The sequence below is a fragment of the Seriola aureovittata genome, chromosome 12, assembly GCF_021018895.1.
Source record: "Seriola aureovittata isolate HTS-2021-v1 ecotype China chromosome 12, ASM2101889v1, whole genome shotgun sequence".
Taxonomy (NCBI): Eukaryota; Metazoa; Chordata; class Actinopteri; order Carangiformes; family Carangidae; genus Seriola; species Seriola aureovittata.
The window spans coordinates 13,441,511-13,454,881 of NC_079375.1; the positions used below are offsets into that span (position 1 = coordinate 13,441,511).

At 39.7% G+C, this 13,371-nt stretch overlaps 2 protein-coding genes across 2 annotated transcripts in view; one reads left to right on the forward strand and one right to left on the reverse strand.

The window, feature by feature from the left end:
• Positions 1-13,371, reverse strand: part of LOC130179466 (phosphatase and actin regulator 1-like) — a 46,824-nt gene that overhangs the window by 29,646 nt on the left and 3,807 nt on the right. The window lies entirely within an intron of this gene.
• Positions 1,892-7,535, forward strand: LOC130179464 (zinc finger protein 658B-like). Its single transcript, XM_056392458.1, has 7 exons — positions 1,892-2,027; positions 2,249-2,448; positions 3,868-3,969; positions 4,043-4,138; positions 4,334-4,444; positions 4,899-5,022; positions 5,142-7,535. Exons 1-7 carry the CDS (start codon positions 2,003-2,005, stop codon positions 7,385-7,387), a joined length of 2,904 nt encoding a protein of 967 aa, XP_056248433.1. The 5' UTR covers positions 1,892-2,002; the 3' UTR covers positions 7,388-7,535.

A 13,371-nucleotide genomic window follows, 5' to 3' on the forward strand; every position in this document is an offset into this window, starting at 1 on the left:
GGAAGTCCTGTGTGACTCACATCTGATGGATCCACACTCACACAGTGTTGTTGCTATGAAGCTTCAGTAGAGGTTTTAATGTATCGCTAAAAAACAGGGAAAAGTGTGTATTCTAGTGCACATATTAGAACAGATTTGAGATGAACTGTAAATTGGTTAACATTTTATTTGAAAGACAATCAACAATGCGTTTATTTTAATATCTTGGAATCTGGTTAGAACTGGTTGCCATGGATGTGGTGCAGGTTTTAGGCTAAACAATCGTACAACTTCCGACCGAGCAGCCTGTCACTACAAATCTGCTGTTCCCGTTCTGCCTGTGTCTCTCTGTCTCTTCCCATCTGTCATTCTCTCTCTGCATTATTATCTGTCTTACTGCCTCATAGTTACACACATACACATACATACACTCAGACACACACACAAACACACAGTGCCACATGTCCTTACCACAATCTGAAAAAGAATTAATACAATGGTAAAAGTTCAGTGCTTTTCCTTTCGCACTTTTCTTATTTGTGTCTGTGGGGAAATGTGAATGATAGTTATGCAATTTTAATCTGTAAGGAGAATAATTCCTCACCAGTTTTCTTACCCAGTTCTTGGCTCCACCTTCAGCATTAAGCTCAGTTTTCCTCCTGACAGGCAGCAGAGTAATGTGACATGATTATGTAAAGTCTACAGACTGCAGCACTTCAGAAGTGAGGACATAGAGCAAGAGACAGACAAATGTTAAAGAAAAGTGAGACAGAAAAATGTACCCACTTGTTTTTTTGTTGCTTTTTTTTAAGTTGTGCATGTTGACAACTTTCCCTAATGACATTGATAGGCATTATGAATATTATTCTGCTCAGCTCCTGAAGCCAACAGAAAATGTTCACATAGTTCTGCCGCAGACTGTCGAGGACTGTGGTCAGATGCTTGGAACTACACTTCCAGAAAGCTGTAAACAGATGATTGCTCGCTTTTCATCTCTGTTATAATTCTCTGGGGCCTCTCTTTCCCCCTTCTCCTCTTGTCTGTGTTGTCCAGTCTCAATATCTTTTTTCTGTACTGTTTAATATCAAGTTTACAGGAATTAACACGATGTATCAGGTGCTAATCTGATATGTTGTTTGTTATAAGGAATAGTCAATGAAAAAATGTCACAATTAAACTCAATATGCCATTTGAGTCTTCCAGCATGTTTTAACAGTCTTGCTTATTTCTAATGGAAAAGAAACGGTACTGACATTTTTTTTTCAAGTGGTATTGTTGTCACATACATTAGATGATCTATTCTATTGTCTGGTAAGATAGGAATCCTATGATATGTGACCATCATTGAGCTAAAATGGAAAAAAGAAATGCATGAAATCATTAAGTTTTATTTTGAAAAAAGCTCATCACAAATTGCCAATAAACCATAATGTAATCAGCAAAATGTAATGAAATAACACTGTTAAAGGGGGTTGCATTATAGGCTTAAAGTAAACATTCATTATATTATATTGTATGCAGGTATCACGTTTTGTGGTGTTTTTACGTTATAAACGGCTGTAAAAGGAACTCAAAAGAAGAGTAAATACTGTTTGTTGCAGTGCAAGTTGGAGAACAATTTACTGCAAAGCTGCCAAGTAAATCTTTTGTAATGAGTGTTGCAATGCCGCCATCTAGTGTAGTAATTTGGTGAATTGGAGATTGATGACAAATGATAAACATATAAAAATCTAATAAATTGTAATATAGTGTGGCGCTTTCAGCATAAAAATGAATTTGTTTAATAAGTAGTGCCTTTAGCGCTCTCTAAATGCCAAGATTATCATTGTGAGAACTGTATTTTTAAAAAAAAAAAGAAAAAAAAATGACCCTCTGCCCTGCACGTTTTGTACGTAACAACGTAATGCGTACACTTCCCAAAGAGAAGTGGCTTCCATGTTCCACAGGCAGCTGTTTCCCAATGGCTGCGATGTTAGCAAACAACCATCAATATAGCTAACATTATTATGTCTGTAACGTCACAATGAGCAAGATATTAATGGAGCATGGTGAGTGTATAACACTCAGCTATACGTTACCCCCATTCAATCCGCATTTGCCCTAACGGTTGATAAAAGATAGCTGTTTATGGTAACTTAACGGCTATCGTTAACGGACAGTGAGAAGCATTGTAGCACTGCAATAAATGCGTCTTTAGTTTTCATTTTAGCGATAATAACTGTGTTGTCTCTTTACTTTAACCTCACAGTGTTACATTTGTTTTCCCCAGGGTCTCTTCCCCTCTCCTCTCTCCGTCTTATCGTGCCTCCCGTGCAGCTTGTCTCTGCAGCTCTGTGGGAGATAGTGAAGCAGGGAGCTGTGATGTACTATGGTCTGCTGGAGGAGTTCATTACCTCAGTGTTGGAAACAGTCCCTGAGCTGCTCACTTACTCAGAGAGAGTCCAGCTAGTCATGGGCTTACGTGCAAGGGTAAGAAAAGAGCTGCTAGATGTAAGTTACTGTAATTACAGTGACGGTAATAATTCTGTCATACACTGCAGCTACTAACTTTACATCTCTACTACCAATATGCTACAGGCTACTGATGTGGGAACAGGCGTGTGTAAGTGCAAGTGTACATTGTATTTGACAGCTATTGTTGCTCTGCAGAGTAACAACTTAAAATCACTTTATATTTGATGGATTGGTTCTGATTAAACTCCCCCACAGTATCTACAGTAGTTAAAATCAGCTCCACATGGAACAGATATAACATGCTGGACATTAATACTTCAGTCACAATAATCACATATAACACCATTTGACATAAGGGGTATTTTTCTTTCTTTCTTTCTTTCTTTCTTTCTTTCTTTCTTTCTTTTTGGATTATTTTATCTTTTAACTTTTTTTTTTTTTTTTTTTACTTTTTATACAATTAAAAAAACAATACATACAAAACACCCAATAGGGGAAGAATCATTGTTCTGCCAAAGAAACCAAATATTACAGCATAAAAGCTACTTTTACTTTGTACATTTTGCTGATTATACTCACAATCAAGTTTATTGTGGTAGTGCTACTTTTGAGTAAAGGATCTGAATACTTCTTCGACCACTGCTCGTCTGAGAGTTTGATGCACCAGAACTAAATAGCCTCCATAGACAAAAGATATTACTTTATGACAATGGTATGAAGTAAAGGTCTCCATGGGGGAAAATCCCTTTTCCTCAGTCCAAGCTTAGATTGTTGATTTCTAGGTCATCTTCAAAATAGCAGCTCTGAATCTGGTAAAGACATTACATTTCTGTCCACAAGCTATTCTTTTTTCTTTTTTTTGCATTCTATTGTCATAGAGTTGTTTTGTTTGTGTACAATATCAGTATGCATTAGTCTGGGAAGAATGAGCAAACCATAATGTTATTGTGTAACACTGCAAGTTAAGTTAATGCAGACTGCAGGAAAACAAATGACACTAGGAAGATGTACACATTATTATTGTATACAGAGTAAGTCCGCGAATGCAACTGAGTTCCTGTCTGTTATTCTCTGAGTAAACTGTGCACTTAACTGGTTTATTCTGTTATTACATCTGCATTCATCAACACAAAACCAAGAAACTTAACTAACTGGGCTTACATTCAAACTCCAGCTGAACGTTAATGCAATCTAATTTGGTTAATGGATAAGGTCTAGACTGCCAAATTCCCAAGTGAGGATGTTGTAAACATCTAACCCGTGACCTCACCATGTACAGGCTCCTCATCTGCCCATACATCTAATTCTCATATATTGAAGTATTAATGATAGTTTTCACATGATGGGCTGTGCCACAAAGGGCCGCACCCCCTCATGTGTCTGTAGAGAACATGAAGCCTTCACTAAATTGTTTATCTCTCGATATGCCAACAGGTGGTGCTAGAGTGTTGCCGCAGTGATGATTTTGCCAGCCCACAGGCCATACAGCATCATCTGAGCAGAATAAACACCTACATCACAAAACAGGACAAGGAGGTGGGTGCTCTTGTCAAATCTCCACCAGTCTTTGTGTCGTTTGAATTTACTTATGTGCGTTTTCCTTTAAAAGACTTCCGGTGCTGAGGTAAAAGCATCAATGACAAACTTCCTGCAGCTTGTTCACACACTAGTGGATGATCAATGCCAGAGGGATATCTTTTATCAGGTGAGGTGGTTTGTACTCGATATTACAAGTTTAAAAAGCATATTAGTCAATTGTTACATGTACTTTGATTTAAATCCAAATTGGTTAAATCATGATTTTTTGGATAATGGGCTTAAGTGGGACGATAAGATGGCATCAAAGAGGCCTGCTAGTATATTGTGAAATGAAATTACCACTTTTGTCTTTGTTCTTTAGAAAATCTTCCCGACAGTGTTTGGCCCCAAATATGACTGTGCCCTGGAGGCTCTAATGAGAAAATTCCTCTTCAATCTCCAGAGGCTGCTGCCTGTTCCAAACCTTGAACAAGTGGGTATCTGACATACAATAAATAATCTTGGGACAAATAGAGTCGAAAAATACCATAGCAACTGTTGCTGCACAGCTGCATCTCTCAAATATTTAAAATGGTCTGTGGAGTTTTTCTTGTAAGCAAAAGTTATGTTTACATTCATTGTGTCTTACCGAAATGTATCATACTGAATGTGTCTTTGGGGTCTAACACCCTTGTTGAATGCATTTCCCTCCTCGTAACACATTTGTAATACTGGTTATTTTAAGTCCTGTGCATTGTTCATAATCCATGTTTGGGATGTTGTCATGCTGGTAAAAATAGAAAAGCATTAAGTGATGTAAAAGTACACAAGGTAGTTGGAGGGAAGGACTGTGCACTAACGAGGAAATCTATCACAATATAACACCTGAAATGCAAGGGTACATTTTTTTCATGTAATTGAGTTGATCTGTTTTGGTCCTTTCCCAGACTTCCCTCTGGCTCAGTCTGTCCCCTTCTGTCTTGAAAGAGTGTGTGGACTTCATGAATCAACCTGAGCCCCTGAATAAACTTATTCAGCATCACAAACATCATGGGAACGAGGTTCCACAAGGTAGTCCTCTGAGAGACTTTGAGAGACACTTAAAACACAGTTTTTTTCTGTGTTATTTATTTTTCATAAATTTTCAGATATTGACACTATTTCCTGTTTGGTTTGTCATTGTTTTCTAGCTCTGTCTTCCTCTGGTGATGACTGCATCCTTTCCAGCCTGTCCTATCATCTACCAAAGCTCAACAACGATGAAGGAGACAACGCTGTCAAAGCTGGGTCCATGTGTATCGGTGAGGACTGGCACAAAGAAAACTCACTTGGGGGTGAGTCTAAAAAGAATAAAGACGAAAACTTTGAGGAAATAAATTCAGAAGTGGCAAGGAATGTGGAAAGAAATGGACAGCAGCATGCTGATGATCTGACTGAAGACCAAGGAGCCTCTGTCGAAGTAATACTGGAACCTTTTGATGAAAGTGAATCCAACGATGATGATGACATGGACAAAAACTGGTTTCACCATTTAAAAAATCACAATAGGACATCCTCAAAAACATTCAAGTGTTTTGTTTGTGACCAGGAGTTTGGCTCCATTAGCAAACTAAAAAGGCACAGGATGACTCAGAGTGGTTGTTTGGGTCGGTCAGATTCTGCTAGCCAAAGTAGATTTTTTGAAAAGATTCATTTGCATCCTACACCTAAGATTAACGCCCGTAGAAGTGAGAATGAGCTTCCATCAAATTCGAGTCCTCCAAACTCGTCTAATGACGACTGCAGTCTTGTTTGTCGTGGTTGTGGCAAGGTTTTCACTTACCCAAAGAATTTTGACAAACACCAGAGGATGTGTGTGGTCAGTAGTAAACGACAGATACAGACAAACCCACAGTGTTCCACAAGCTTAGCAAATCACTCCAAATCAAACCCTGTTGATAAGACCAAAGAGGCTTTGCTTAGTGAAACCGAAACTGATCCTTCAAATGATGCACCCCAGGAATCAATGTCCTCTGACTTGTGCAAAAGAAGCAGCCGTGTCAAAAAATGCTCTGTGTGTGGGAAAATATTTACTCGCTCTGCTGACTTGACGAGGCACATGAGATGCCACATTGAACAGAGCCCTTATCTTTGTTCTTATTGTGGTAAAAACTTTGACAACTATGAGGACTGCGAGGCACACAAGGAAGGTCAGTGCCAGGTTTCAAACAAACACCCACAACAAAAGAATGAGTTCACACAGGAGAATTCTTCAAGCAACGCAAAGAAAAGGAGTCAGGAGAATACTCTTGTTTCAGTCACAGATGCACCTGCCAACGCGCAGGCTATGCAGGCAAGTAAATCACCTCTGACATGTAAGGAATGTGGCCAGGGTTTTTCCTATTACAAGAGTTTTGAGAAGCACCAGAGCAAATGTTCCAAAAGAAATCGTCGAAGGAAAAAGCAAACAAACACTAACCATTTTGTTATCAGTGCGTGTAATTTCCCATCAGCTGACAATACCAAAGAGAGCTGCAGTGAGACAAGTTCTGAAACAAAGGAAAGTGAAACTGAAGCACCTCCAAACTCTACAGACCGTGCAGATGACTCCCTGACGAAGTCTTCCAGCATCAAGTGCACCATGTGTGAGATGAATTTTTCAGAAATTGTCCTCCTGAAAAGACATTATTCCCAGTCACATAAAATCAGAGGCTCATACCCTTGTCCATTGTGTAAGAGAACTTTTGTGAGGTTATGTGAATTGGTTCGGCATCAGCAGAACAAAAAGCTGTACCAGTGCGCTGCCTGTAAGAAATGTTACACAAAGCCAGGACTACTGAATGATCATGAAAAAGTTCATACTTCAAGTGTAACGCCACGCATTTGTGAAACATGCGGGAAGAGCTTCAAATCTCTGGCTTATCTGATTCTGCACCAGAGCAAGCATAGAGAACAACAGCCCAGTGTTTGTTCCTACTGTGGTAAACAGTTCAGTACAAAAGACTGCCTGAGAGCGCATATGGTGAGACACACAGGTGGTTACCCGTGCCCAGTGTGCGGAAAGAAATTCTATCAGAAAACATACCTTAAATGGCATCTGTATAAACACACAGGGCAAGAGCCGTACCTGTGCGACACGTGTGGAAAAGGCTGGCCGAGTGCGGCTCAGCTCAAGCTTCACATGGTTCAGCATACGGAGGAGAGGCCGTTCAAGTGTGAAGACTGTGGCATGTGTTACAAGAGGGGGTCGCATTTGATGGCTCACCGTAGAGACAAGCACATCAGGCTGCGGCCTTTTGTGTGTGAGGTTTGCAGCAAAGCCTTCAGATTAAACAACGAGCTGAAAAGACACATGATGGTTCACACAGGGGAACGGCCATTCACTTGTCCGAAATGTGGCAAAACATTTACAAGGAAAACTCGGCTTAGGGAGCACATAGAGAAGACATGTCTGTAACTCCAAGCTCTTTGTATACGGTATTAAAACTGTTCATAGTTCCACTACATACCGATACATTCTGTCACCAACAATGTCTCACTGCTGTCAAGTACCATGACTTTTATAATGTAGCTACAGATTCGTAAATAAACCATTTTGCCTGATATTGTGAATGATTTTCATTCATTGAGAATAAAAACGGCCTTGCTGCTTGCTGAGTGTGTCAAATCAGAGTCTTTCAGTTTTCTGAAATATTCTGACTTCTGCATGATTTCTCCAAGGCCTACAAGAAGCTCAAGGCTGTATGATAGAAGTAGAAGGAGTCAGACTGACAATTTGAGTGAGAGTGGGTGAATCTAATCCAAATACAATTGCACTGAAAGATAGCATTAGAAAAGCTTTGTTTGAACGGGGCTTATGTGTATGGGAGTGGAGCTGAAACGATAAGTCAACAGAAAAATTAATGGGCAACCATTTTGATAATTGATTCATCGTTTTCAGTCATTTTTCAAGAAAAAGGTTAAATGTGTGTCAAATGTGAGGATTTTCTTCTCTTCATTGTTTTGTATTGTTGTAAAATGAATGAATGTAAATAATCCCATTACAAATTCAAGTACTGCAACTAAAATTACAGAGGTAGTGGCAGCAAATGCACTTTGTGCAGAATGACCCCCTCGTGTTACTGATGCATTCACGTGTATTCAAAAGTAAAATAATCCAGGCACTATCACCTTTTCAACACATTTTTGATTGTGCGTGTAAGACACTTAATGAGTATTCTTGTCATTGATTAATCAGTTGATTATTTAGTCTATAAAATCCTGGAAATCTGTGGAAAACTGCCATCAGAATTTCCCAGAACTGTAGATGACATCTTGACATGTCAATTTACAGTAATATAAATATCATCTTTGTTTGGTAAAATACTTAAGTGGTGAATGAATTATTAAAATTGTTGTGATTATTTCTCCAGTCGATCATCAGTTGTCCAGTAAATCATTTCACCACTAATGTGTGTTAGGGCTGTCACGTTTTCAGATTTTCACTACATGATTATCATGGCCAGAAGAATTCAGGATAATGATATATACACGATATCTATAGAAAATTAAAAAGAAAAAGTAACGGGTGTAGTGAGATGGAGAGACAGTCTGTAAACATAACTGTGCAAAAGCACACAAAAAGAACAATTACAATTAATGGATACTGAAAAGGCAAAAAAAACAAATACCCAAAAGGCCTAACATCTGCCATCACGATATTATCATATGTGTATTATTAACTCAATATCAATATTAAATTTTTTAAATATGACGGTTATCATCAATACCGGTAATTCACAACACCCCAAGTGCCTTACGTAGTCGTCTGCTGTTGCAGAAAAAGCACCTCTCCACCAGAGAGCAGTGGTGCTCCAGGGACTGGCTCAGTTTCATCAGCCTGAGTCAAACTGTCCTTTATGTACTGTATCTGTAAGTCGATTCATTCTTAATTTCGCAGACCACCTCCCATGAAATTAATACAGATTTGTATGGAAGCATGTACAGCTTTCAAAATGAAAATTACTTTTAGACTACAGAGCATTTTGGTATTAAAAGTTGTTATGAGTGACTGTAATGTTTTTTTTTTCTTTTTTTTTTTACGTTTGATCCGATAAAGCTGTATGACTTAAATGCCAAGTCTTTCATCAGGTCTGTTTTCTCAAACATCAGACCTTCCTGTAGATCACAGAGAAACCCTCACTTGGAGATTTTTCCACATTCTCTGTTTTTCCACTTTGTCTGCTAATTAAGAAACAGTGTTGCAGGCAAGGTGATGGCAGAGGGTGACAGACAGCAGCTTTTTTGGGGAGTGGGGGGGAGTAAACATCTCTGTAATAACCACACAGTAAGGATGTATTAGTCCTGTTAAATGAAAGGTGCACTATGGGGAAAAGGGAACAGTGTATACTAGAGCCGTGGACAGAATGTGCTCTAAGAAAAAGCACATTTTTAAAGGTAATAGATCTGGTTATATGTTCACAGAATCACACTATTTGACAGCAGGTAAGTGGATATGGAAACAGAAGAACTCCCGCAAAATGAAAGCAATCTCCTGCGAGCTCTGCAACACTTAATGGTAAGCAGACTGTGCCACTCCTCTGGGACGTTCTGGCCGTCTCTCTGTCTGCAGAGACACTGTGATTTTCCTCTGACTGAAACCTCCATCTGTCCTGCTTGCTTAAGATGAACACCACAGAATGGAGTGGACTCTTAGCTAAAGAGCTTATAGTTCTCCTCTGGCCTCTCCTGGCTCTGCTGAAGTAAAGACGGATATCTCCTGGTCTCAGGCACAGGTAGCTCGCCATTATATAACACGTCACATCAAAGCGTTTTTCCTAGTTACTGATGCGCTGTGACCGCTGTCATAATTGCAGTCATTATTACGGAATATTTCCCTGTAGCCCCTGATACAATGATCCATGCGGTATGAGTCATTAAATCTATAACGTCTTCTGGAACTGATGCAGCTTTGGCTCCTGATATGACCCGATTCACCAACCACCAGAGGCCAGACCAAACATTTTCTCTTAGAATATGGACAGAAACCTTCACTATTATCTTCCAGTTTTTTAGAAAGACTGATAAAAGCAGTTTTCTTTTCTACTTTCTATGACAAAATAAACCATTTAATGAAGGCAAAGTTTAAATGAACTGTTTCAGAGGTTTGACAACTAGGTTAGATTTTACGGATTATTCAGATAACTGCTTTTGTTTGTAAACAAGCAGACAATCCCTGTGGAAATGAATGCAGTTTATGTATTGCCTTGAAGTCAACTATTCTCAGTATGGCAGGTAGCAACATGCATTGCTGTTTCCGCCGTTTTTACAGCCATTTTCAACATTTTGAAGTCCTATAAAAATACAATTCAAAATATCTAACTTATTTAGAGCTCAAAAATAACCACGATGAATGTAATGACGCCTAGCTGTATCCTCTAGAAATGCACATTTTCAGACATTGTCATTAGATTGTTCATGTTTTATTTTTTCTTTCAGTAGATACTGGTAATATTTTTAGTTTTGTTCACTTTCTGAGAAGGTTTTCTTTCATTATAATTTTAAATTTACATCCCGGCAAAGTCAACCTTTTCGTCATTGCAGTTATTACGTGATGTGATTACAAAATCAATTCTACACTGGATCTGTAAGATGTGCAGGATAGGGGCATAAAGTCCCCTTGGTTCAATCACTTAGTTTCACATAATTATTCTGCCTCTTCAGATCCCAGCCGTTTATCCTGTAGGCTATTAGTCTGTCTTTACACAGGCTTACATAACTGTCTGAAAAGTGAAAAGTGTAGGCATAACTTACCATAATATTCAGCATAGTGCTCACACAGAACATCTCTGTTTCATTTGAAGAATTTCCCTCCTAAAGTTTTATGAATTTGTACTACAACATAAAAAGTAATGTCTACTCTTTGCTGGTGGATAGCAAAATTGAAAGGGAGACGTATACAACATGCTAATCCTGAACTAACACTGAAATTTTTGTATTCTACAAATACTACATGATAATGCTTTCCAAAAATAGAAGTAGCTTTAGAGAATCACTCAGGGCCTGGGGATTACTACTACACTACTACTGGTGTAGCTACTCAAATATACATCAGGTGTTAATGTAACAGTTAATGTAATGTAACATAGAAATCCTAACCAGGGTTGGAAGTGTAAGAGCCAAAATATGTCCTGACTTTTATCATTGGAAATCGGATACAATTTTGAAGTGCATACTGCTGAGTGGTGCAATGCAGCTTTGATTGAATTGACTCCCAGGTTTGCAGCAGTGTTGAAGGGATTCAGACTGTGTGAAGTCTCTTACTCAGCAGAAATGTCCTAAAGAGCTGGTGCACTATGGGAGCTACACTGGTAAAGCAACAAATGCCATTCTGTCATTATTTAATGGATGCTCCCACCCCCCCACCCCTAACTGTGACACATTATCTAAAATATATATTTTTATTGCTATTGCAGATATCAGGTATATCCACAGCCATCCTTTCGGCAACAGACTGGATATTGTATGCTGCCTGTGAGTCGTTTTATTTCCTTGTACCCAAAAGAATTAATTGCATGCTGCTTTTAATTCAGCAAAACCAGCATTAGAGAGTTACAGTGATTCAGGCAGAGCTCTCTCCTCCAGCGTAATTGGTCCTTGGCAATGCTGCCTCTCAGATTGCAGCGGTATCTTTACCCCTCTCTGCCCAATGTGCTGCCACACTTACTATAAATATGACCCATAAGCACATCATCATGCAGCTTTCTTCAGCTTGGGAGGCTTTTGAAAAAGGCGTTATTTCTCTGCTGGCGTGTGGTAAGCACATCACAGCCAGCGAGTCTTTCCCACACTTCCAAGTGTGGCACAGAGAGCGAGAGAGAGATGAAAAGAAAGCAGATCGAGAGAGCGATTCTGAGATGATACAGCTTGCTCCAGGCTCTCATTGAAGACACCTGCCTGCCTTTTTCTTTAAGCCATCTTGCTACTTGAGGTTGGCAGGTGTTCTGTCCAGGTGACACCGATGGTTGATTGAATTTTTATGCCGCATGAGCATCCAGTAATAGAGTCTTGGATATGGCATTGCTATTTTTACCTCTGATTTTCCTACTCATGTTTTATTCAGACCTTGGATGCTTCAGCACAAGACGGCCTATGTGTACTCATGTATGGAAGATGGATGCTGATGCTTGTTTTTTGAGATGCGGGGCCGTTAGTCTATCATTCCATGGTCTGTAGTGTCAGCCATGTGCTGCGTGCGTGTGTTTTTGGGGGGAGGTTGGGGGTGGGGGCCATAGAAGAGGCATAGATTGGGAGTGATGCAGACAGAGAAGTGATACTCTCTTGCCACTAATTATCACCACTTTGTTAAACACTTTTGCTAATAGCCTCTAGAGTCACTACAAACAGCTAGAAAAAATTACGCATACAGCAGACTTTGCACTGGACTTCATCCCAAATAGTTCATGTGAAATTCTCTTTCCCTTTGAAACAAGGACTGACGGCTCATATTCTGTTTGTGCTTGACCTTGCAGTCACCTTTAGCTGCTTTTGAATTCCAACAAAAACTGAATAATCTGACTAGACCTTTTTCAGTGAGGGTGAATATATGAATCATTTCTAAATGATTAACACACAAAATATCTGCATACACGTCCTCTCAGAGAGGCTGTGCTTAAGTCCTGACCACCAGCTGTATGAAGCGTTTCTCTACCATGCTTTAAATCCTCAGGTAAACCCAGCTGGCACATAAAGCTCTGCAGCAGAAATTTGTCCTGTCCCATCATGCATCTGGCGTGTATTGATTGTACTCGTTTTGGACAGCGGTGCTTACTGTACACGGATTGCAACAAAAGAAGCACAGGGAGAGAGGAGCAGGGAGTGGTGGGTGGTGAATGAGTTGAGTTTTGCTTTTTTTAGCTTAATGTAGCTGCAACACTGAGCCTGGTTTCAACACTGAATTGTGAGACAGAGAGTGCTCGTACAATACAGAGCATGCATGTTGTATACGTATAATGTATACACAGTTGCACAAAAGCAAGGGGAAATAACCGAATAATCTATCCCCTAAACAACTGCAATGCAGCCAATTCTGGGCTTCAGCTTTGTCTATTTGCATTCAGACCAGGTTTAATGGTGGGAGCTCAAGCCATCGGGCATCCACACACCTCTCCCATGCGCAAGGCATCCAGCTGTTCAGCCCCAATTAACATCTGTACAATAGGTGTGCTGTGATTAATGTTCCATATGCCAGAGCAGACCTGAGAAGACCCTGGGCTTGTGAGGACAAGCTGACCTGAGTGTCGAGGCTGTGAGGGGCTCTGAAAAAAACTACAACAAAATGACTTATGAGTGCCATTCCAATAGGATTCATAACAAGGATGGAGACACGGTAAAAAGGTTAGCTGGATTATGTGAGCAATGATGTTATAAAACTCTTAAGCGTGTGATCTCGTTAGCAGAGGG